The sequence below is a fragment of the Thamnophis elegans genome, chromosome 2, assembly GCF_009769535.1.
Source record: "Thamnophis elegans isolate rThaEle1 chromosome 2, rThaEle1.pri, whole genome shotgun sequence".
Classification (NCBI taxonomy): Eukaryota; Metazoa; Chordata; class Lepidosauria; order Squamata; family Colubridae; genus Thamnophis; species Thamnophis elegans.
Genome location: NC_045542.1, coordinates 148035187 through 148056996, shown reverse-complemented (window position 1 = coordinate 148056996; position 21810 = coordinate 148035187). Strand labels below are relative to the sequence as shown.

The 21810-nt window shown below is 43.8% G+C and overlaps 1 protein-coding gene across 1 annotated transcript in view; it reads left to right on the top strand.

Annotated features, from left to right (window-relative positions):
• The window catches only part of LOC116524048 (ATP-binding cassette sub-family F member 1-like), a 28869-nt gene extending 13840 nt beyond the window's left edge, over nt 1-15029 (top strand). The window contains 13 exon segments of the mRNA XM_032239145.1: nt 1110-1193; nt 2639-2763; nt 4847-4959; nt 6549-6720; nt 8376-8450; nt 9574-9644; nt 9882-9914; nt 11289-11457; nt 12505-12569; nt 12671-12740; nt 12844-12846; nt 14495-14578; nt 14581-15029. Of these exon segments, the coding sequence (XP_032095036.1) occupies nt 1110-1193; nt 2639-2763; nt 4847-4959; nt 6549-6720; nt 8376-8450; nt 9574-9644; nt 9882-9914; nt 11289-11457; nt 12505-12569; nt 12671-12740; nt 12844-12846; nt 14495-14578; nt 14581-14660 (1144 nt within the window). The 3' untranslated portion in view covers nt 14661-15029.
• The last annotated feature ends 6781 nt before the right edge of the window (nt 15030-21810 follow it).

Sequence of the window (21810 nt, the reverse complement as noted above, 5' to 3'; positions counted from 1 at the left end):
CTCTTCCACACTGAGGGCAGATACATTCTCTCCCCTGCCCAGTGCCCAGATTTTGCTGGTTCCAGTACGGCTTCATTGCCTCGGCCTGCCGAACAAGCATCTCTTCGAGTTCGAGAAGGCCATGCTGCGTCTTTAGCCTCCAAGCTGAATGGTCAGAGGTCAAGGTTTCCCAGTTGTTAATGTCCATTCCCATGGCCTTTAGATCCCTCTTGCAGATATCCTTATATCACAGCTGTGCTCTCCCTCTGGGCACTTTCCCTGCACTAATTCTCCCTACAGGAGATCTTTCGGAATCTGACCACCACTTGATTCACCACTTTCCTTATATTAGTCTATCCATCCTAATCTGGTTTCCTTCAGGTGGTCAAGCTGGCTGGAGGTGATGAACACTGCATTTTAACACATCTGGGGAAGACCAATTTGGAAAGCCTTCTGCCAGATAGACCAATGTTTGGACTTAGCACTTAAGACTTATATACCACTTCACAGTGCTTTACAGACCGCTCTAAGCGGTTTACAGAGTCAGCCTATTTCCCCCAACAATCTGGGTCCTCATTTCACCCACCTCGGAAGGATGGAAGGCTGAGTCAACCTTGAGCCTGGTGAGATTCGATCTGCCAAGCTGCAGGCAGCCAGTGACCAGCCTGAAGTACTGCACTCTAACCACTGCACCACCGCCACTCTATAAGAAGGGGCTTGATAAAAGCATCTTCCAAACTCCTGTTGGTCTTTTTGAAACTAATGGGAGAGATATTCGTGGTTTATACATGGCAACCAAATCCAAAACAAAAGAACACCATTTTATGGCTTCCGTATACAATCCATAGCTTCCAAATTTATATTTTTTGTTTTCCCCCATCCCTGCTTCTCCCTAAATGGATTTCTTTTTTGCTGGTTGCTGGCCTTACGATTCTGTAGCATTTCTTCTATGTTGCTTCTGATCAGTAAGGCATCAACACCCTTTGTGCTCTGTTTCTTCACTGCATCTTCTGTCTCCTTCCTCGAATCTCAGTTACAAGTAGTCCTCAAATTACAACAGATCGCTTACTGACCATTCAAAGTTATGACGGACTCGTAAAATGGGACTTCTGACCTGATTTTTTTTTCAGAGCCCTGTTCATGGAGCCCACATTGCTGATGCTTGATGAACCTACCAATCACTTGGATCTCAATGCAGTCATCTGGCTTAACAAGTAAGTCACCAGCTAAGCATACTAGGGAAGGGAAAGTCAGTTGCTTTGGCTTTAAAGTCTCCTTCAAGCAATGGGTCATTGTTACGGAGCAGATAAATATCTTGGCAAAATCCCAGAAGAACATAGTAAGGATGTATTCTGGGCCACATATTAAATGGTCTGTAAACAAAACTTCTTTTAGTCTTACATTTTGTTTCTCTTAATGACACTGGCAGTGGTTCAAGCAGCATGTAAAGAGATTGTATAGACAATTACAAAATGTATTGTCTCTAACTGTGATGGCAAATCTATGGCACACATGTCACACAGGTGGCATGCAGAGCCCGCCCCAGCTCAGATTCATTGCACGTGTGCACGCATGCCTCCCACCGAGCAGCTGATTTTTGGATCTCTGCTGCACATGCGTGGGGGGTGGGGCGCATGTGGGAAATGTCCACGCATATGTGGGGGCAGGGTGTGCCCCCCCTCCTGTGGCTTGTTTTTGGTCCCAGGAGGCTGCAAGGATGCCTACTAGGCCCAAAACTGTTTGTGTGTGTGTGTGTGCGTGCGTGCGCGCACAGTGCACACACTGCCCATTTTTGCTCCCAGAAGGCTGCAGGGAGGCCTACTAGGCCCAAAATGGAGTGGGGGGGTATGTCAATTTTATTAGCATTTTCTAACCTGCATTTCCACCCGTCAACAGAGTCAGGGAAGCTATCAGTGCAATATGATAGTAGTATTTAAAAACAACTTATATATTTGAAATTTGTGCCATATATACAGATGCTAATACTTTAGCTGAATGAAACAGAAATGAAATGTATCCTTTAATTATTCAGGGCTCTTTTCTTTCACACTAGCTGCATCGTTCTCATATTTACATTCTCAGTCACATAAACATAACTTGGGCTGAGAGGAGTGAAGAGTTACTGAAGTTAATCCTAATGTAGTGCAGCCAACTCTTTGTTTAGCGACTATCTCAGTGACATTCATAAATGCAACAGTAATAAATCATAATTTTAAAAAATCATTCTTCAACCAATGTGCCTGACAACAAAAGCCTTCAGTGTGAAACTGATTAAAGTCCAGCCAATTTCAGGCAGTAACTGAGGTAATTCTAATGAATTAAGCTCACAGAGCTGAGGTAATTTCATTTAATTTACTCTTAGCCTTTTTTACGGCCACACTGCACCATGGAAAAAAGCAGCTCATGAAGAGATGTGGCTTGAATATGCAATCTCTCCACCCTACGAGGTATCAAAAAAGAGGGAAAAAATGGCTAGGCACAAGACATTGTAAGAGAACTTTTGTCTAAATGAGATACCAGCAATCAGTGATCTTTACATCTCTTAGGCAAGTGTTCAGTTAGTGACCATTCCACTTAACAGTGTGGTTGCTGAAAAAGGAGAGGCTGAATCAGTTGTTGTCACTGTTGTTGTTTTAATTCCCTTCTGTTCTTCTTACAGCTATCTCCAGACGTGGAAGAAAACCCTGCTCATCGTTTCCCACGACCAGGGATTCTTGGATGATGTGTGTACAGATATCATCCACTTGGACATGCAGAAACTTTTCTACTACCGGGGAAACTACAGTGAGTGGTGCTAAGGGTAGTAGGAGCTTCGTGAGTTGGATATCCATATAAATCTAAATAAAATCAAATACAATATTTTTTGGACTATAAGACACACCGGTGTATAAAACGCACCAAGATTTCAATCTGGTAAATAAGAAAAAAAGTTTCTGTCCTCCCCACCACCCAGGAGCATTCTGCAGGCTTCAACAGGGCTGGGGGAAGGCAAAAACGGAGGCGTTTTTGCCTTCCCCCAGCCCTGCTAAAGCCTGCATAGTGCTTCTGGGGCTGTGGGAAAGCAGAAACACCTCCGTTTTTCGCAAAAATGGGATGTAGGGGGCAGGCCTTCGGGAAGCCAAAAATGGCTGTATTCAGTGCATAAGACGCACCAACATTTCCACGCTCTTTTAGGGGGGGGGAAAGGTGCGTCTTATACTCCGAAAAGTATGGTAGATAAATAAAGTGACAAATACAAGAACAAGGGAGCCCAGCTGGCAAAACATGTAAAATATATAATTCCTGGATTCGTAATGTGAAAATCTGTATTCCAAGCCACAGAGTTGGAATGTCTGTTTTTAAGATCAGTTTTAAAGAAATGATTTTAAAATCCCAACATTCAGACTTAGTGATTTCAAATAAAGATTTCTAGAATTTGAACCCAAAGAATTATTTATTTTAAAACGGCCCATCCCCTTTCAATTAAATGCCAAAGCTGCTGAATTGCTAGGTGTTTTACTCATCTTTGGAGGGAGAGGCTGCTTTAAAGATATCTGACATAATCTGACATAACCTTTGGAATCTTCAGATCTTTAAATGAAGGCGAATATTTGTAGCTCAGGGTTGAAGTGAGGAATCCTTGGTGCTCCCTGGGCTTCCTTGTTTTCTTGCAGACATTTCATTACCCAAACTAGCTAACACCATCCGTGCTAGTAATGAAATGTCTGCAAGAAAACAAGGAAGCTCGAGAGAACCAAGGGCCCCTCAGACCTTTAAATGCCTGAATCTTACACAGAAGGAGGTCTGAAGTAGCAGGAGCTCACTGAATAGGTTCGTCGTCATCCTGTTCTTTTATTTTAAGCATTTGTCTTTTCTCCTTGATTCTGATGGATGGCTCTGTTTTTTTTTATTCTTTAATGGCAGCTTTACTTGTTTTACTGCAGAATCGGGGCCATTGTCAATTAACAAGTAGAAATCTGCCTGGAGAATCCGATCTCACCGGGGTCAGAGATTTAGTCTTCCAAGCTTTCAGACTTGTACGGGGAGCTCATCCTTGGAATTTCTTTATAGCAGAGTGTCAACGGGAGTGCTGATTTACCACCAACTTGTCAAGTGCTTAGGTGGTGAGGGCTTGGCAGAACAAGGAAACAACAGCCAACAACTTATTAGCCAGCCATCAACACCTCAATCAACATCTATAAAGCCACATACAACAGGCACCATAGTCTGTAGAGATTCTCAGTCATCCAGGTCATGGTTATACCAAAGGTGCTTTTTTTTTCAGGAGGCAACTGGACTTGTTTTTTTCTTTTGAAGACGTTTTGCTTCTCATCCAAGAAGCTTCTTCAGCTCTGACAGGATAGTGGGGAATAGAAGGAGTTATATTCCTTGCAGACAGCTGGTAAGTTGCATTCTTTTAGAGGGTTGCTGAAGCACTTGGAGGTTTATCTGTGTCCAGCAAATTACCAGCTCTCTGCAAGGAATTATTCTCCACTATCCTGTCAGAACTGAAGAAGCTTCTTGGATGAAAAGCGAAACATCTTCAAAAGAAAAAACAAAGTCCAGTTGCCTCCTGAAAAAAAAACCTTTGGGACAACAGGCACCATAAAATATCACGCACAGAATACCCCAAAGCAAACACTCTGCTAGAGAGAAGTACCCTGAAGATGGGCTCCAGCGTGAGACCGAAAGCTTAGAAGACGAAACCTCTGGTCCCAGTGACTGACGCAGATTGGATCCTATAACAATGACCTCGGACATGTATATTCACCTTCATTTGTGAGACATCTGCCTCTTCCCTTGTTCGGTGATATCAAGCTGTGCATCAGGATGGGGATTGAGAAATTGGCTTACCTCAGGATTGTTATTTTGTCACGTTCCCTGGCAGTGACTTTCAAGAAGATGTATCAACAGAAACAGAAAGAGCTGCTCAAACAGTACGAGAAACAAGAGAAGAAGCTTAAAGACCTGAAGGCCGGGGGGAAATCGACAAAGCAGGCAGTAAGTGTCTAGCTGTGCCAAGGTAGAGGGATTGCTGGCCGAGAAATGTTGCAATTACTGTTTTCTCTGGGATTCCTCTTAGCTGAAGTGACTTTTTTGAGGAAGCAGGACAGTTATGCTGAATTAAATCTGTAGTCCTAAACAGGGCAGAATTTTTCTTTCTCCCTAAATATCAAAACCAGAGATGGTATTCAGCCGATTCGAACGGGTTCACTCGAACTGGTAATGGAAATCACGGATGGGCCCCGCCATCCGCCCTGGTTCTATGCTGTCCTATTTAGACACGTTTTCAAGCCAAAGCGCATGCCCGGAAGCCCGAGGACATGGGTGGATGGGGCCAGGTGGGTTCCTACCAGTTCGTACCTATTCGGTAGAACCGGTTCGTCAAATCTACCGAACCGGTTAGAAGAGGTTCCATCAGTGGACCCGGAAAGCAGGCCACACCTACAGAAGAGGTTCCCAAAAATTTTTTGAAACCCACCACTGGTCCTTGGTCCTTGGATATGATTATTCATGCTCTTATTTATAAAACTCAGTGCCTCTGTGAAAGGTAAGGATGACTACTGCGTTTGTGGTGCAATCAGAACATTGCGTGTGTTGAAGTTGTTTTAACGCAAACCAAAGATGCCTTTTAAAAACAAGTTTACATCATATTCTTATGCATGCCAGTGCTGTGTGTGAGGTAATTTAAGGTGGTTCTGACAAGTGTCGTCGGCATCTTCATATCCGGTCACATGGGTGGCAAGCCACTCCCACAAAGGCCACACCTACAGAGTAGGTTCGAACAATTTTTGAAACCCACCACTGGATGGGGCACATGCAAGCGAAGCGTGCATGCGTGTGCACTCACTTTTGCGAACCAGTAGGGAAAGTAAGTGAATACCATCCCTCATCAAAACCATAACAAAGGTAGTCCATGTTTAGTGACAACAATTCGGACTGGCAACCCTGTCATTAAAGGAGGGGGGGCTGTCACTAGCTGAAACCATGACTATGTTTTCATCCGGCCCACAGGTGCTTATATCTGGCCCATGTGGCCGGTGTGGAAATAGTGAAGAACAAGCCCACGGTGCTTCGGCCAGCAAAAACAGAGCTCGGGAGGGCCGCGCGTGACCCTCCCTCCACAAGGTCCGTTTTTCCTGGCAATTCTGCAGGAGGCCATCGCAGCCAAAAGGGGAGCTCAGGAACCCGTTTTTTCTGGCAGAGCACTCGAGTCAGCACAGGCACCCTCAACATGAGTGACATCAAGCTAGCCATGCCCACTTCTACCCCAGCCACCTGAGATCAAACACAACCCTGATGCGGCCCTCAATAAAATCGAGTTTGACACCCCTGCTGTAGGCCATCCAGGTTTTTCCTGTTGGATAATGATCTGAGATCATCCATGAGAAGAGCTAATTCCCACTCTGTCAGAAATCTGTCTGAGTCCTGCCCGTTCGGTGCCGTCAATCCCTGCCACGGTTTCCAGCACTTAAAAAAAAATATTCTAATTTTTGAAAAACATGTTCCTGTCGCCCGTCTGTCTCCCCTCCGTGCCCCAAAAGAAAAGGACAGCCTGTTCCCCTTGTAACCTGTCTTGCTTGTTCCAGGAAAAGCAGACCAAGGAGGCCCTGACGCGGAAGCAGCAGAAATGTCGCAAGAAGAACCCGGATGAGGAATCCAACGAGGCCCCCGAGCTCCTGAAACGGCCCAAGGAATACACCGTGAAATTCACCTTTCCTAACCCACCGCCTCTTGCCCCACCCATTCTGGGCCTTCACGGTAGGGCTTCTCCTTTTGCAGGGCAAATTGTAAAGGAAGGGGTGCAGGGGAAAGATTAGGAGCCTAAAGAAGTGAGTGGTTTTCTTGGGGGGGGAATCTCTTATCAGTTGTTCTGAACTCTGTTTCCTCCTCCTTCAAGCATTTGAGGAGAGAGAGACGGAAGTTTAATTTCTAGCTGTTGTTAAACTACAATTCCCAGTATCCTTTGCTCTGACTGAGGCATCTTCAGGAGAGGAAGTTGAGCCCTTATACCCAGCAGCCATGTGATTTAAGCTCCTGCCTTAGTTTTTGCTGATCCCAGATGGCCAGGATAGGATTTTGCCCATGGATGGCTAATGGCTGGAGAAATAATTGGGTAAATTTACGCTGTCTCTTAGCTTCCCAGTGCTAGAAAACTGGAGCGATAACGAGAGTGTCTGCATGTACCAAGGATTCTGTCACTAAGATGAGCATATAGTTAGTCCCTGACTTACGATCGTAATGGAGCCTGCTTATTATCATCACAAGTAATGACAGTTGTAAAGTGGATCACCCATGTGATTTTTCCAACATTTTTTGGTAGTCGTTAAGCGGATTCATTGCACGATATGGAGTTTTGCCGAAAACCTGACATAAACCAGTTTTCAGCAAAAGGGTTGTAAATAGCAAGTCGCGTGACAATTGGCCACAGCAAACAGCCGTAAATGCAGGCCAGTTGCTAAGCAACTGAACTGTGGTCACGTGATTGGGGAGAGGGCGGTGTCGGAACTTCAGAACCCGTTTGCGAGTACCTTTCAGGAATGGGAGTCTGTTATCACTTTGGTTGTATAGGAATTAATGGCATGGGAGATCAGACACTATAGGATAGCAGTCTGTGTAATCTCCTGATTTAGGATACCTAACAGGTTTTTTTATGTTGCCTTCCCATCATGCTTGTAGCTAGTAGCCCAAGCTGCCTTCAAAATGGCTGCAACTCATAACACACTGCATGCCAGGGAGATTTTTCACGGGGAAAAGCTGGCAGCATCTTCAACAGAGTGTGGCAGGTTTGCAGCACTTTTCAGAATGTAGGTTACTCATCTCTTTAAGATTTCATTATCTGCTAAGGCAGGGGTCAGCAACCCACGACTCTGGAGCTGCATGTGGCTCTTTCATCCCTCTGCTGCTTCACAATTGATAGGGTTAGGGTTAGGGCTTTTGGTTAGGACAGGTAGAGGAAAAAGGTCACCATGCTAGGAGAAGACTATGGTGGGGGGAACCGGACTTCCGGTTGGCTCCAGAATTGAAAGGGGGCTTTCAGTTAGGACCTTTGTGGCTCTTTGAGTGTTTTAAGGTTGCCGACCCCTGTGCTAAGGATAGGGCTCCCAAGGCAGCTTGTATACAATCTGTGGGTTGATTCAAAGCAAATCGCAATCCTTTGCTTTGAGACTTTCAGTCCAAAACTCAGGATCAAAAGTAGGACAAGGAAGGGTGAGCTAAAAAAGATGCCAACAACCTCATTTCAAATTCGATTGTTCAATTGAAGCTCTGCTATTTTAACCACCTGGGCTAAGAACTGATTTTTTTTCCCAGACTGGCTGTTACTGGTTGTTGTTCTATCTAAACTTTACTCTTGTGTTGTCGGGAAAAAACATTTTTTCCCCCTTTTGATCCTTATCTCTTTGCTTCTCTTTTAGCCGTGGACTTCAGTTACGAAGGACAGAAGCCCCTTTTCAAAAATTTGGACTTTGGAATTGACATGGAATCGCGAAGTAAGTGACGGGGAAGGAGAGACGGTAAAGTTTTCGTGCTGACAGACAGTTCTGCACACGGTTATCATTTGTGTTTCTTGGTTTCTGAGAGGAAATTCCTCACCAGGAGTTTCTCCTTTTAAAATTTTTTAAAGTGCTGCAGCTGGGAAAAGTCACTTTTAGCTCCTGCTTTTGATTTAGTCCTCAACTTAACCACCACAAGTGAGCCCAAAATTTCCATTGCTGAACAAGACAGTTGCTAAGCAAGTTTGTCCCATTTTATGACCTTTCCTCCCACAATTGTACAGTGAATCAGTGCAGTTGTTTAGTTAGTAACCCAGTTGTTAAGTGAACCTGGCTTCCCCTTTGAATTTGCTTGTCAAAAGGTCACAAAGGGAAATCAGATGACCTGGGGACACTTCAACCATCATAAATATGCCACGATGTAAATGCCATGATGATTAGGGGACTGGAGGCTAAAACATATGAAGAATAGTTGCAGGAACTGGGTATATCTAGTCTGATGAAAAGAAGGACTAGGGGAAACATGATAGCAGTCGTCCAATATCTCAGGGACTGCCACAAAGAAGAGAGAATCAAACTATTCTCCAAAGCACCTGAGGGGAGGACAAGAAGCAGTGGGTGGAAACTAATCAAGGGGTAAGCAATTTAGAATTAAGGATAAATTTCCTGACAGTTAGAACAATTAATCAATGGAACAACTTGCCTCTAGAAGTTGTGAATGCTCCAACACTGGAAGTTTTAAGAAAGACTGGACAACCATTTGTCTGAAGTGCTGTAGGGTTTGCCTAAGCAGGGGGTTGGACTAGAAGACCTCCAAGGTCCCTTCCAACTCTCTTATTCTATTCTATTCTAAATATCAGACAGTGGTCAAGCATCTGAAATTTGATCACGTGACCACGGGGGTGCTTCAACAGTCGTAAGTGTGAAAAATGGCCATAAGTCACTTTTTTCAGCACAGCTGTAACTTCAAATGGCCACTAAACAAATGATCATCATTCGAGGACTACCTGTATTGAAAGATGGCGGGGAGGGGGAGTCAGATTCTTAAAAACTTTGCCTGCCTGGCACCATCTTGTTACTAATGACAATCCCTTCTCTTCCCCTTTTTCCTGCCTCTCAGTCTGTATCGTGGGCCCCAATGGGGTGGGGAAAAGTACACTCCTATTGCTGTTAACCGGGAAGCTTACAGCGGTAAGTACCATCTGTTCAAACTTTGGCTTCTCTTGGTGTGGATTGTCCTCCTGAATTTCCTTTTCTCTGTTTGGGGCCCCTTTTGACCGAGTCCTAGATGAGTGAAAGTGACTATTGGGGGACGATTTTAGGAAGAGCCCGTGAAAAATGACTTCTCTTTTAATCTGATGGGACTGCAAGGGAAGAGAACCAACGCAATGCTAACCTCCTGTTTTCTTTTCCTTATCATCTTTTCAGACCAGAGGAGAAATGAGGAAAAACCACAGGCTAGTAAGTATGGCTGAAATCTCAATTGGAACGTGGTGGGAAGGCAGTGTACAATGAGGGGATGAGGGTTATATTGGAGTGGAAAGCAGAGCTTGCAGTCAGGGTAGGAAGTCTTTGGTCATAGGAAGCGGTGCACACATGGCAGTTGTAGCTTTGTGTTGGTGTACTCTGCTTGGAGAGGGGATAGTTTGCTTGCAGGATATCCAGTACACCTTTTGGTCTTTCGTTGTATTACCATATTTCCCCAAAAATACGATCGACTCAGAAAGTAAGTCCTAGCGTCAGCGTTCCAAATATCATCCAGAATTAAATCAGAGTTCAAGGCATTGCTTTCATCGAAGTTCCAATTTAATAAAGAGAGACATGTTGGTACAATCTGTAGAAAACCCGAATCTGAAAGCTTCCTGGGTTTTCCACCCAGTTGAAAGTTCATGATCTTGCCCCCACCCACAAGTCCATCACATGGTCCAATCTGACTGCAGGCCTGACACCTAGCTTGATTTTTACACGTGCACCCAATATAAGCTCTACCCCCAAAATAAGCCCTAATTAAGACCTCACCCACTCCAGGGTGCACAGGTAAAAATTAAGCTGGTGGGGGAGCTGCCCTACTACAGGCAGTTGCAACCAGGCCTCTCACACCTCGGCCCAATTCTTCTTCTGCAGCTGGCAAGGCTTTCCTGGGGCCTCTGTAGCCAATAACAGAGCTCTGGATTGATCTGGAGCTCTGTTACCAGCTACGGAGGCCTTTAGGAAAGCCTTGCTGACCTTGCCAGACGAAGAAGTTCTTGAAGGCCTCTGATAGCGAAAAAGAGGCCAGGATCGAAGTGCGCAGGTGTGGGGAGTCAGTGGACAACATGCTTCCCCTTCTCCCAAAAATAAGACTTCTTGCCATTTTTGGTGGCAAAAAAAGATAAGACAGGGTCTTATTTTGGGGAAAATGTGCTGGTATGGCTGCATGCACCTGCTTCTTCATTTGCTGAACGTGGCAGTTGAGACTTAGAGTAAAATATCGTCACACAATTTGGAGACTGATTTCAGGATAGCATCATGCGCTAAACTACAACTAGGCAACCTGGTTATTTCCTGCCTGATGGTTTAGATTCCATTTCATATCATCCCAGCCACCATGAGCCAGCGACAAGGGCTGATGGAAGTTCTAGTCCGGGAAATTAGGAAGGCTTCCGCCAGCCGTAACCTTGGCCAAAATGAATTGGTTGAAAGAGAGATGGAGTAGGCTTCAGAAGCAGAATCACAGAAGGCAACCCTGCAGTGCCAGCTGTGGCAGGTGTGGATGGTGTCAGTTAAGCTTCGGTGGACGTTTGAGAGAAGTTTCACTCAAGTTTTCTCTTTTCTTTTCTCTCTCTCTCCTGGTAGAAAGTTGGCTTCTTCAACCAGCAATATGCCGATCAGTTGAACATGCAGGAAACAGCCACTGAATATCTTCAGCGCAATTTCAACCTGCCTTATCAAGATGCCCGTAAATGTTTAGGGCGGTTTGGTCTTGAGAGTCATGCCCACACCATCCAGATTTGCAAGCTGTCTGGTATGGGACACATTTCTTGGGAGAAGGGAAGGGCGATGGTGGGCCGAGGGCGTCACAAGGAAGGACGGGGTTGCTAGCATAGCTTTCTCCACCTTGGCATGTTTCAAATGTGTTGGATAATTAAAGTTGTAGCTAATCACACCAGGAGGTGCACTGAGTGCTGGAGTTTTAGTGATTTAACAGTCCATCTGTGTCTTGAGCAAGACATAAGACTGTATGGCTGTAGAAAGATAGGCCAATGCTGATGTCAGGGTTCCAAATAGCATCCAAAAGGAAATCAGAATCAAAAGCAATGTATTGCTCAACGTTCCAATTGATGAAGAGAGCCATGTTGGCACAACTGGGAAAACCTGAATCTGAAAGATTCCCGGTTTTCCCCACCTAGTTGAAAGTTCAAGATCTTTCCCCCACACCCACAAGGTCCAATCTTCTACTGTCATGCTGGCAGTTCCACCCATCCAATTCTGGTCAAGTGCAGACGTGTAAAGACAAAGGATGACCTTGGCTTCCTAGAAAGAATTTTGTTATGGCTGCATAGTATATGACTCCCTATCATTCCCCCCTCCCATTTTCCCACAATAGAAAATGCATAGTAGAAGAATAAAATGTGGCAGGCCAAAGATCCAAAAGAAAAGATGGCTGCAGGCCTGATAGCCTTCAAAGGGGACTTGGTGGGTTCTTTTTTTTTTTTTTAGCAATAGCAGTTAGACTTATATACCGCTTCATAGGGCTTTCAGCCCTCTCTAAGCGGTTTACAGAGTCAGCATATTGCCCCCAACAACAATCCGAGTCCTCATTTTACCCACCTCAGAAGGATGGAAGGCTGAGTCAACCCTGAGCCGGTGAGATTTGAACAGCCGAACTGCAGTCAGCTGAAGTAGCCTGCAGTGCTGCATTTAACCACTGCGCCACCTCGGCATCCTTCCAGATGTCCTTTCAAATTCCGAAAGGCGAGATGCTGTCTGCATCAGTTTTGGGGAAGCAAGCATGTTTTGCTAATCTTCTAATTCCTCCTTTCTCTCCTTTGGTTTTTTTTCCTATTACCAGGGGGACAAAAAGCTCGCGTAGTATTTGCTGAATTGGCTTGCAGAGAGCCTGATGTCCTTATTCTGGTGAGTTTATCTACAATCTATATATCAGCACCATTATCCCATTGTGGAAGCTGAAGAGAAGCCAAGAGTCCTTAAATGTCTCTCCATTCCCTTTCCCCTAGGATGAACCTACGAATAACTTGGATATTGAATCAATCGATGCCTTGGGAGATGCTATCAATGAATATAAAGGTGAGCGAAAGCTTGTTGGCTCTTAATTCCAGGGTAATAATACATGATAAATACCCCTCTGCTTGCTCTTCTTACCACTATGCTGTCCTTACAAATTTGAAAGGTGGTACTGGAAAGTAGGGACCAGGCGTTCCTACAGTGACATTAGGTTTCTCCTATCCCAGTGATTGCTAACCTTGTTATCGTCGTGTGATGAAAGCGCAAGGCCCTCACCCATAATGCAATGCACGTGTGACACCTCTGCATGCCTTGCCCCCTGCGCATGCGCGTGTTCCCCACTGCATGCCCTGCTCCCTCCACATGCTTGTGCGACACACACACACATCACCCCGTTTTGGGTCTAGCAGACCTCCCTGCAGACTCCTGGGAAAAATGAGCTGCGGGGAAGCATGCCACACACTCCCGCGCTCCGCCCCAAGCATGCTTCCACGACCACACGAACACGTGTCTCCCGCATTTGCACGAGATCCTGTACATATGCATGCAACCTGTCTCACATGTGCACACATCTCCCACATCCGTCCATCCCCCCACGTATGATTGGCAGAGATCCAAAAATCAGCTGGCCGGCGGGAGGCACGCACACATGTGCGGTGGAGCTGAGCTAGGTTGACGGCTCGCGTGTCCGCTGAGAGGGCTCCGTATGCCACCTGTGGCATGTGCCATAGGTTCTCCATCACGGTTCTATCCTGTCGCATATCTTGCCTTTGTTATTGTAAATCAACTTTGCTTTGCCCTATCACTTGGCAGGATGGGAAAGACTGAAAATGAAGGCCACCATCTTAGTACCTAAGAATGATAAGTTTCTGGTTTCAGTGTGCAGCAGCTGCTAAAAAAGCCAACACAGTTCTAGGCTGCATAAACGGGAATAGAAGATAATGTGAAGTGTTAATACCACTTTATAATGCCTTGGTAAGGCCACACTTGGAATACTGCATTCAGTTTTCGTCACCACGATGTAAAAAAGATGTGGAGACTCTAGAAAGAGTGCAGAGAAGAGCAAAGATGATTAGGGGACTGGAGACTAAAACATGAAGAACGGTTGCAGGAACTGGGTATGTCTAGTTTAATGAAAAGGAGGACTAAGGAAGACATGATAGCAATGTTCCAATATATCAGGAGTTGCCACAAAGAAGAGGGAGTCAAACTATTCTCTCTAAGGTCCCTTCCAACTCTGCTATTGTATTGTATTGTATTGGTCTATCCCTATGAATGCCAGAACTAATACAGTGTTGAATAATTTGTACATGAACACAATTGAAGCAGCAATGCCCAGCCACATGGGCTTTGCTGTAGATCAGGAAGGCAGCACCCCCAAATAAACATGGTGAAGGCTTCACATTTTGAGGGGTTCTGAGGATTCTTGGTGATTCCTCAAGTACTTATGTTAACCATTCATTCCCCCAAGAAAAAAAAAGTAAACATAAGCAGAAATTTAGACTTGCTCTTTCTGGTGGCCACTGAAGAAACGTTGATGGGCTGCATTTTTTTATTTATTTTTTTGCACCCTCAACCTATATTTGATGTCTTAAGAAATAATTGCTTTTTATAAACAGTTAAATAAGCTTGGGGGAGCTTATTTGGGAGAAAAATCAGCAGTTTGCATGTCTCTGCTTTAGTAAACCCTTGGCAGATGGTTGGCTCATGTTGAATCCTGAATGGCAATCTCTGGACAGCTCTTGAGTGCATCCAAAGAAGAAACTTTTTTTTTAATGGGGTTTGGAGATCTTACTTAACCCATCTGTCTTTTCCAGCGGTGATCATTGTCAGTCATGATGCTCGGCTTATCACGGAGACCAACTGCCATATGTGGGTGGTGGAGGACCAGACGGTCAATCAATCGATGGCGACTTTGAAGATTACAAGCGTGAAGTGCTGGAAGCCTTGGGTGAAGTCCTGGTCAACCGACCAAAAGAATGAGGCCGTGAGAAGCGGGAGTCACCAGAACATGCACAGCCTGGTTTCCATTTTTCCAGTGGAAGCTCCGCCTTCTCAAAAAGCAGGGTTTATTATTTATGTGACACGGAGGGACAGATCTGAACGTACGCAAGGAATTAAAAACTGATGATATTTTAAACTCTTCTTCCCTTTCTCTCCCACCCATATGGAAGTGAACATCTCAGAAGGTGATGAGTTGGGTGGGTGTCCCATCATGCCTACCCCACCCCATCCTGAGCAGACATCTTGGAAGACCACTCTCACTTAACAAATCTCTCTCCTTTCCTTCCACTATTTTTAGGAATACAACATGTACACTTAATAAATTAAAATGTGGCCGTCACTTTTCTGCATGGAGTTCCCTGATTTTTTTTTAGTTTGGTCAATTCAGGTGGTCCTCGACTTACAACCACCATGGAGCCCAACATTTTTTTGCTAAGCGAGACAGTTAATTGAGTTTGGCTCCCCTTTTATGGCCTTTCTTGCCACAGTTGTTAAGTGAATCACTGCCATTGTTAGGTTAGTAACACGGTTGTTGCTGTATTGAATCTGGCTTCCCCATTGACTTTGCTTGTCAGAAGGTTGCACAAGGTGATCACATGACCCCGGGACACAGCAACCATCATAAATATGAATCAATTGCCAAGCGTCTGAATTTTGACCATGAGAATGCTCGAACGGTCATAGGTGTGAAAAATGGTCATAAGTCACTTTTGCTATAGTGGCGAATATCTGTAACCCTAACACTCCCAGAATTGGTATCATGTGTATTGTTCTGACCTAGGCTGCCCAAGAGCATGCAGCAAACTCCTTGTCCCGACAAAAACCCCTTTTATCAATTTACTGTGAATTCTGCTCACTCACATCCAGTAAGGTCTTTCAAGGGAGGATTTACAGTCACAGACCTTATCTGGCTTGGAGAGCTGCCAGGTCAATATCTGCAAAAGTTGGCAAGGAGTCTCGGAGAGTCACGATCCAATTAAGCAAACTAATTGTCTCCTGCAAACTCCACTCCCCTTTCACTCCTCTTTTATTTCCTCTGGGAGGGGCCATTCATCGTCCACCTGTGGCCTTACTCCCAAGTCGACCCCTGTTCTTTAGCTGTTCCCTTTGTCTGGCAACTCTGAGCATGTGCATACTGGAAACAGGCTCCAGCTGTTCTTCTGCCTCACTGATGTCTGACTCTGGAGGCAGCTGATAACTGGCTTATCGCTCTGGCCCCCTCTCTGCCTCCGACGCAGAGCCCTCATCAGAGCCTTCCCCAGACTCCAGGACTGACCCATGTTCCTCCCCAACCTCCTCACTGTCCGAATCTGCTGCCAGCTCTGCTGGCCACTGGCAGGCCACAACAAGGTCTTGTGATGAGTCAGCTTTGAGTCATCTGTGGGTCTTGTGGTGGGCCTTGTGATAAAGAGATTACTTCAGGTCAGGGCCGTTGGGAGGTGAACTGGTGTGTGTGAGTGGAGAGAGGAAATGTATGAGTTGATTAAAGGTCAATGCTGTCTGTGGTTGGCAAACTCCGCTGAAGATGTTACCTAGCCTGGTAACAAAACGTTTAGAAACCAACCTACAAGCTCAGATAATTCGCTTCTTGAGTGCTGTTGTAACTTGGAACGGTCCCTAAGCGAACTGATGTAAGTGGAGGACTCTCTCTTCAAGCTGCACTTTTTGGTGCGGTATTGTTTTTAGTTGCCCACAATGAATTTATGGAGAAAGCAAACGAAGCTCCCAATATTCAGTATTCCACCTCAAGGGATGCTTTTTCCCTCCCTTCAGTTGGGAGAAACTGACAGGGAAAATGTATTTGCCTATAAGATTGTGGATTGCCCATGTCTGCAGCTTTTGAAGAAAATAGGACAGTCCCCTCTCAAGAATCTAATACACTTTCTTGTGAATTGCAGAAGGTTGAATTAAATTATCCTTGTGGTCCTTCCAACTCCACGATTTTTGGTTATATGAGTCCACTATATGGAAGCTAGTCCAATGTGGTGGGGGGGAGATCCCAGCAATCCTTTCAATTGTCCCCTTATCACGAGAGACTCCTACCTTGACAGTAGTCTTAAGTTCCAATGGATAGGCAGAGCCACCCTTCTGGGTCTGCTTTACAATTCCCATTGGTCCCAAACGTGCTTTTTCAAGAGGCAGAATCCTTCCGTTCCCCACCATGCAGTCAGAGATGAAGAAGCTCCTTGGATGAGAAGCGAAACATCTTCAAAGAAAACCATAAACTCTAGTTGCCTCTTGAAAAAGCATCTTTGGGGCAACCATGACCTGGATGACTTGAGAATCTCCATAGACATCCTCCTTATTGGCTAAGTTCCTTGGGTTAAATAAGTATTACCCTGTTTCCCCTGTCATAAAACGAATCTTGTCATAAAGTAAATTCCAATTAAAATGGAAACAGTAACACAATATAACAATTTTTCTTTAAAATGCAGAACATGATTGCCGTCTTTACTTACATCAACAACTTACTGCAATAACGCCCAGAGACAGTAGCTCAATCCAGCGAGGAATAGCTATGATCAGTGGCCATGATTTCTTCCAAACATGCATATTTTATACTTTTGTCTGCATTTTACAATTTACTTCCTTATACCCTCATACTGAATGCCAGACTGTTGTGGCCCAGCAGGAGCCATTGGAGCTGCCACCAGACTCCGACAGTGAGGGGGCCCTATGATTCGGCTCTGGAGGATGTGGAGGACCCTGGACAGGGTTCTGACTCTGAGCAGGCGCAGAGAGGCTGGTTGGCCACCAGGAGGCACCTGAGCCTTGGACCAGTGGGGAGGAGACAAGGGAGTGTGATCCGGACGTCAGCAGTGAGTTGTTCCTGAATGCCCAGCACCAAAGAGCTGATAGGCGTAAGGAACAGTTGCGCAGTTACAGGAGGTAATTGCACTCAGCTGCTGGTAATTAGGCTCCTCTCCAGACTATAAAAGGAATGCTTATGCACACGCCCCTTTTGCAGAAGTCAACGCATGAACTAATGTGGGAGAACAGTATTGTGAGCTTGGCAGGCTGGATTGCTGCCAAGGCTTATCTGTGCCGGTTTGCTGCCAAGGACCTGTCTGTTAATAAATTCCGTAAAGTATCTTTGGCTCGGAGTGTGTTGGTGTGGGACGAGGGGGGTCAGAATACCAGACATTATGTACTGGTGTGTACACGTAAGTCTCCTACCATTAAGGAACTGAAAGTAGCAAATGGTACACCTTCTTTCTTAGAAATAGCTTCTGAAATTCATTGCTTAGCAAATGCATATTAGAAGTTGTGCTAGCACAGCAGATTACAAATGTCTGATTACCATTAGAAGGTCATTTTAGCTGACTCTTTTAATATAGCACTGTATTAGAGGCCTATTATTATCTTAAAATCTTATACTAAACGTGGGTAAATCAAACCCTATAAGTTTCCCCTCACACCCTGAAAATAAGACCTCCCCAGATAATAAGCTCAATTGCCCTTTTGAGCGCATGCGCTAAAATAAGCTCTCCCCGAAAATATTGCAATGCAGCAGCAGCCATGAGGTGACCACACTCGCTGCCTCCTGTACCTCAAAAACAATACGACCTCCCCGAAAATAAGGCCAAGCGCTTATTTCGGGGATAAAAAGAAAATAAGACCCTGTCTTATTTTCAGGGAAACACGGTAGTAATCAAACATCTGAAGGGAATCTCAGTGAAGAATGGAAAATGTAATGGGCGCTATAGCCATAATCGAAGTAGGAAGCTACTTCGACCCCAAGGTTTTTACACATGGCAGAAATGCTTCTTAAACTCTTTTTCAATTGTAATTTGGTTTGATCTTAAAAACAGGAGTTAGAAATCCCAGGGAAATTCAAAGCATTTCTTAAGTAGTCTCCTGTACAAAACACCTATTGTGATTCACATAGCAGTGAACTTGTATCAAATGTATTTTCCACAAAGAAAATAGGTTTCAAAAATGATGTTTTTTTTATTCATTTTTATTCAGCATTTTTAAACATTAAAATCACAATTATATTTGTACAACTTTATAATTTCTAATTTTCCATTCTAAAGCCTATTGTTTCATACATATACCTCCTTGTTTCATGATTATTTAATAAATATACAACATATAAATTTACTTTTGTAAATATACCATTTGCTTTTGTTATATTTTCTATATAATCATTATGCATTAATTTTACATCTCTTTTTGAGCCAATTATACCACATATTCCATACCTTATAATACTCTGTTTCCTCTCTATCTCTTAGTTCCATCATTAATTTATCCATTTCCGTGCATTCTAGCACCTTTTTTATGATCCCTGCGTTCGAGGGGATGGTTTTTTGTTTCCAGTTTTGGAATGAGATTCTGACTGTGTTAATTATATGAAGGGTAATATATTGAATTTCTTTGCTTATGTTTCCTTTTATTATTCCCAGAAGAAACAGCTTGGGCTTCATGTCAAATTTTTTGTTCCGTTTCTTCCTCCAGCCATTTTGAATTTTTGTCCATAATTCCTTAGCTTTGGGACACGTCCACCACATGTGGTAGAAGGTCCCTTGTTGATAGTTACGTTTCCAGCAATTTGGGGGATCTGCTGGGGAACATTTTGGCCAATCTCGCTGGGCGTAAATGCCACCTATAAAACATCTTGTAGATATTTTCCTTATACACGGCCAACAACATCAATTTATAATTTTTTCCTCGCAATTTTCCCCAATGCTCCAATTCTATGTTATGCCCAAAACATTTAGCCCAAATTACCATTGTTTCCTTCAGTTTCCTCCTCCATTTTGAATTTTAAAAGGCAGTTATACATTTTTGTGATCATTTTTTCTTCTGTCCCTGTTACTATTTTGTCCAATTCTTGTTGTTCATTTTGAAATCCGTACTGTTCTAAATCCTTTTTGTATCTTATTTGAATCTGTATGTACAGCCACCAGTCTATTTCAATTCCCTGCAATTTTAACTCTTGGTTTGATTCATTTTCCTTGCCCATCCAATAATTCTTTGTAAGTCAGTATCCTGTGCAAATTTATTACGTTGGGGTAAATCATTGCTTCCATGGTTGATATCCACCTAGGAATTTTAGTATAGAATTTTCTTTTAATTTTCATCCAAATCTTTAATAAGGCGTCTCTCACTTGGTGTCTCTGAAAGTATTTATGGGCTTTGTTCTTTCCCTCCCAGATAAACGTGTGCCAGACCAGCTGTAAATCATGTCCTTCTATTGTCAATATTCTTTTATTTTGTGAACTATCCACTCTTTAAGCCATGTTATAGCTGCTGCCTGATAGTAGGATGCCAAACCCTCCCAATCTGGAAGGCCAAACCCTCCTTTGATTCTAGAGTCCTGTAGGAGTTTTAGTTTTCCTAGGTCCAATAGGGTTCAGCCCAAGGCAGTTCCTAGGGTTTTTATTTTGTCATACTCCATTAGGGCCACACTACCTACAGTAGTTTCCCCACAGTCACCCTCAAGATGCTTCCCAGATAGCAATAGGAAATAACCTGGTTTATTTTATTTTTTTTACATATGGCTGAAATGTTTCTTAAAGTCTTTTTCAGTTGCAATTTGGTTTGATCTTAAAAACAGGAGTTAGAAATCCCAGGGAAATTCAAAGCATTTCTTAAGTAGTCTCCTGTACAAAACAGCTATTGTGATTCACATAGCAGTGAGCTTGTATCAAATGTATTTTCCGCAAAGAAAATAGGTTTCAAAAATGATGTTTTTGATGACATAAAAATCTATTGCGATGACCTGCCAACCCCAATGATGTGAAGGAAATACATGGCTGTATTTGCACTCTATTCATAGATATTCACTCTATTCATAGAATTGAGAAGATATCCGGCCCTCTCAATTCCTGGCAAATAAGATCACCGCAGATGGGGACTACAGCCAAGAAATTAAAATGCTTGCTCCTGGGGAGGAAAGCTAAGGCAAAACTAGACAGCATACTAAAAAGCAGAGACATCACCCTGCCAACAAAAGTGTGTATAGTCAAGGCTATGGCTTTCCCAGTTGCAATGTATGGTTGTGATTTGGACTATAAGAAAGACAGAGCGCCAAAGAATTGAGGCCTTTGAACTATGGTGCTGGAGAAGACTCCTGCGAGTCCCTTGGACTGCAAGGCAATCAAAGTGGTCGGTCCTAGAGGAGATCAACCCTGACTGCTCTTTAGAAGGCCAGATCCTGAAGATGAACCTCAAATACTTTGGCCACCTAATGAGAACGAAGGACTCACTGGAGAAGCCTCATGCTGGGAAAGACTGGGGGCAAAAGAAGGGACAACAGAGAATGAGGTGGCTGGATGGAGTCACTGAAGCAGTCGGTGTGAGCTTAAATGGACTTCAGAGGATGGTAGAGAAAAGGAAGGCCTGGAGGAACATTGCCATGGGGTCGCGATGGGTTGGACATGACATCTCAACTAACAACAACATAGATGAAATGTATGTGGATCAAGAGAATGGATGTTTTTAGGTAGTTCTAGGAGAGAAAAATATTTACAGCAAGAGGTCTTTGAAATGTCAAGGTCCAAGCCCTTTTCCTCCATTTTCTCTTTATTGTACATACTGAATTCATCCTCCAATGTTATACAGATACTAACATTGTTACCATTTGAATTACAAGTAAGCAATATATAATACATAACACAAAGAAAAATTAAACAGATAGGCAGGTTTTTGTATCATCAACATTTTCCCAGGTTATTTAAAATCTCCTTTGCTGCAGGATAAAGATTGACTTCTTTGTTGACAAATTAATACATAGTAATTAGCAAATTGGATGGATTTAGCCTTCTGATATTGCATAGTAATTCCTTGGCTTGCTCACCCCTGGAGCAACAGGATTTTGATCAATACCAGTATGTACTAAGAATGTTCCTTCAACATGTGCCTACATACACAACAGATTTGATTGGAGGCCATTGTATCAAGGTGAACTCCCCTCTATTGCTGTACTTTAAAAAAATCAATAGTTTTCTAAAAAAATCCACACCATTACCCAGAACACGTAGTGCAAAAAGGAGTAAGCATACACCATGTTTTTACCTCAGTCTTGTTATTTACATTTTAGCCTTTGCAGTCAGGTGATTTGTTATTGAAACTGACTTTCTTAGAGAATCGAGATCTTACATTTCCTTCCCCTTGACTGAAA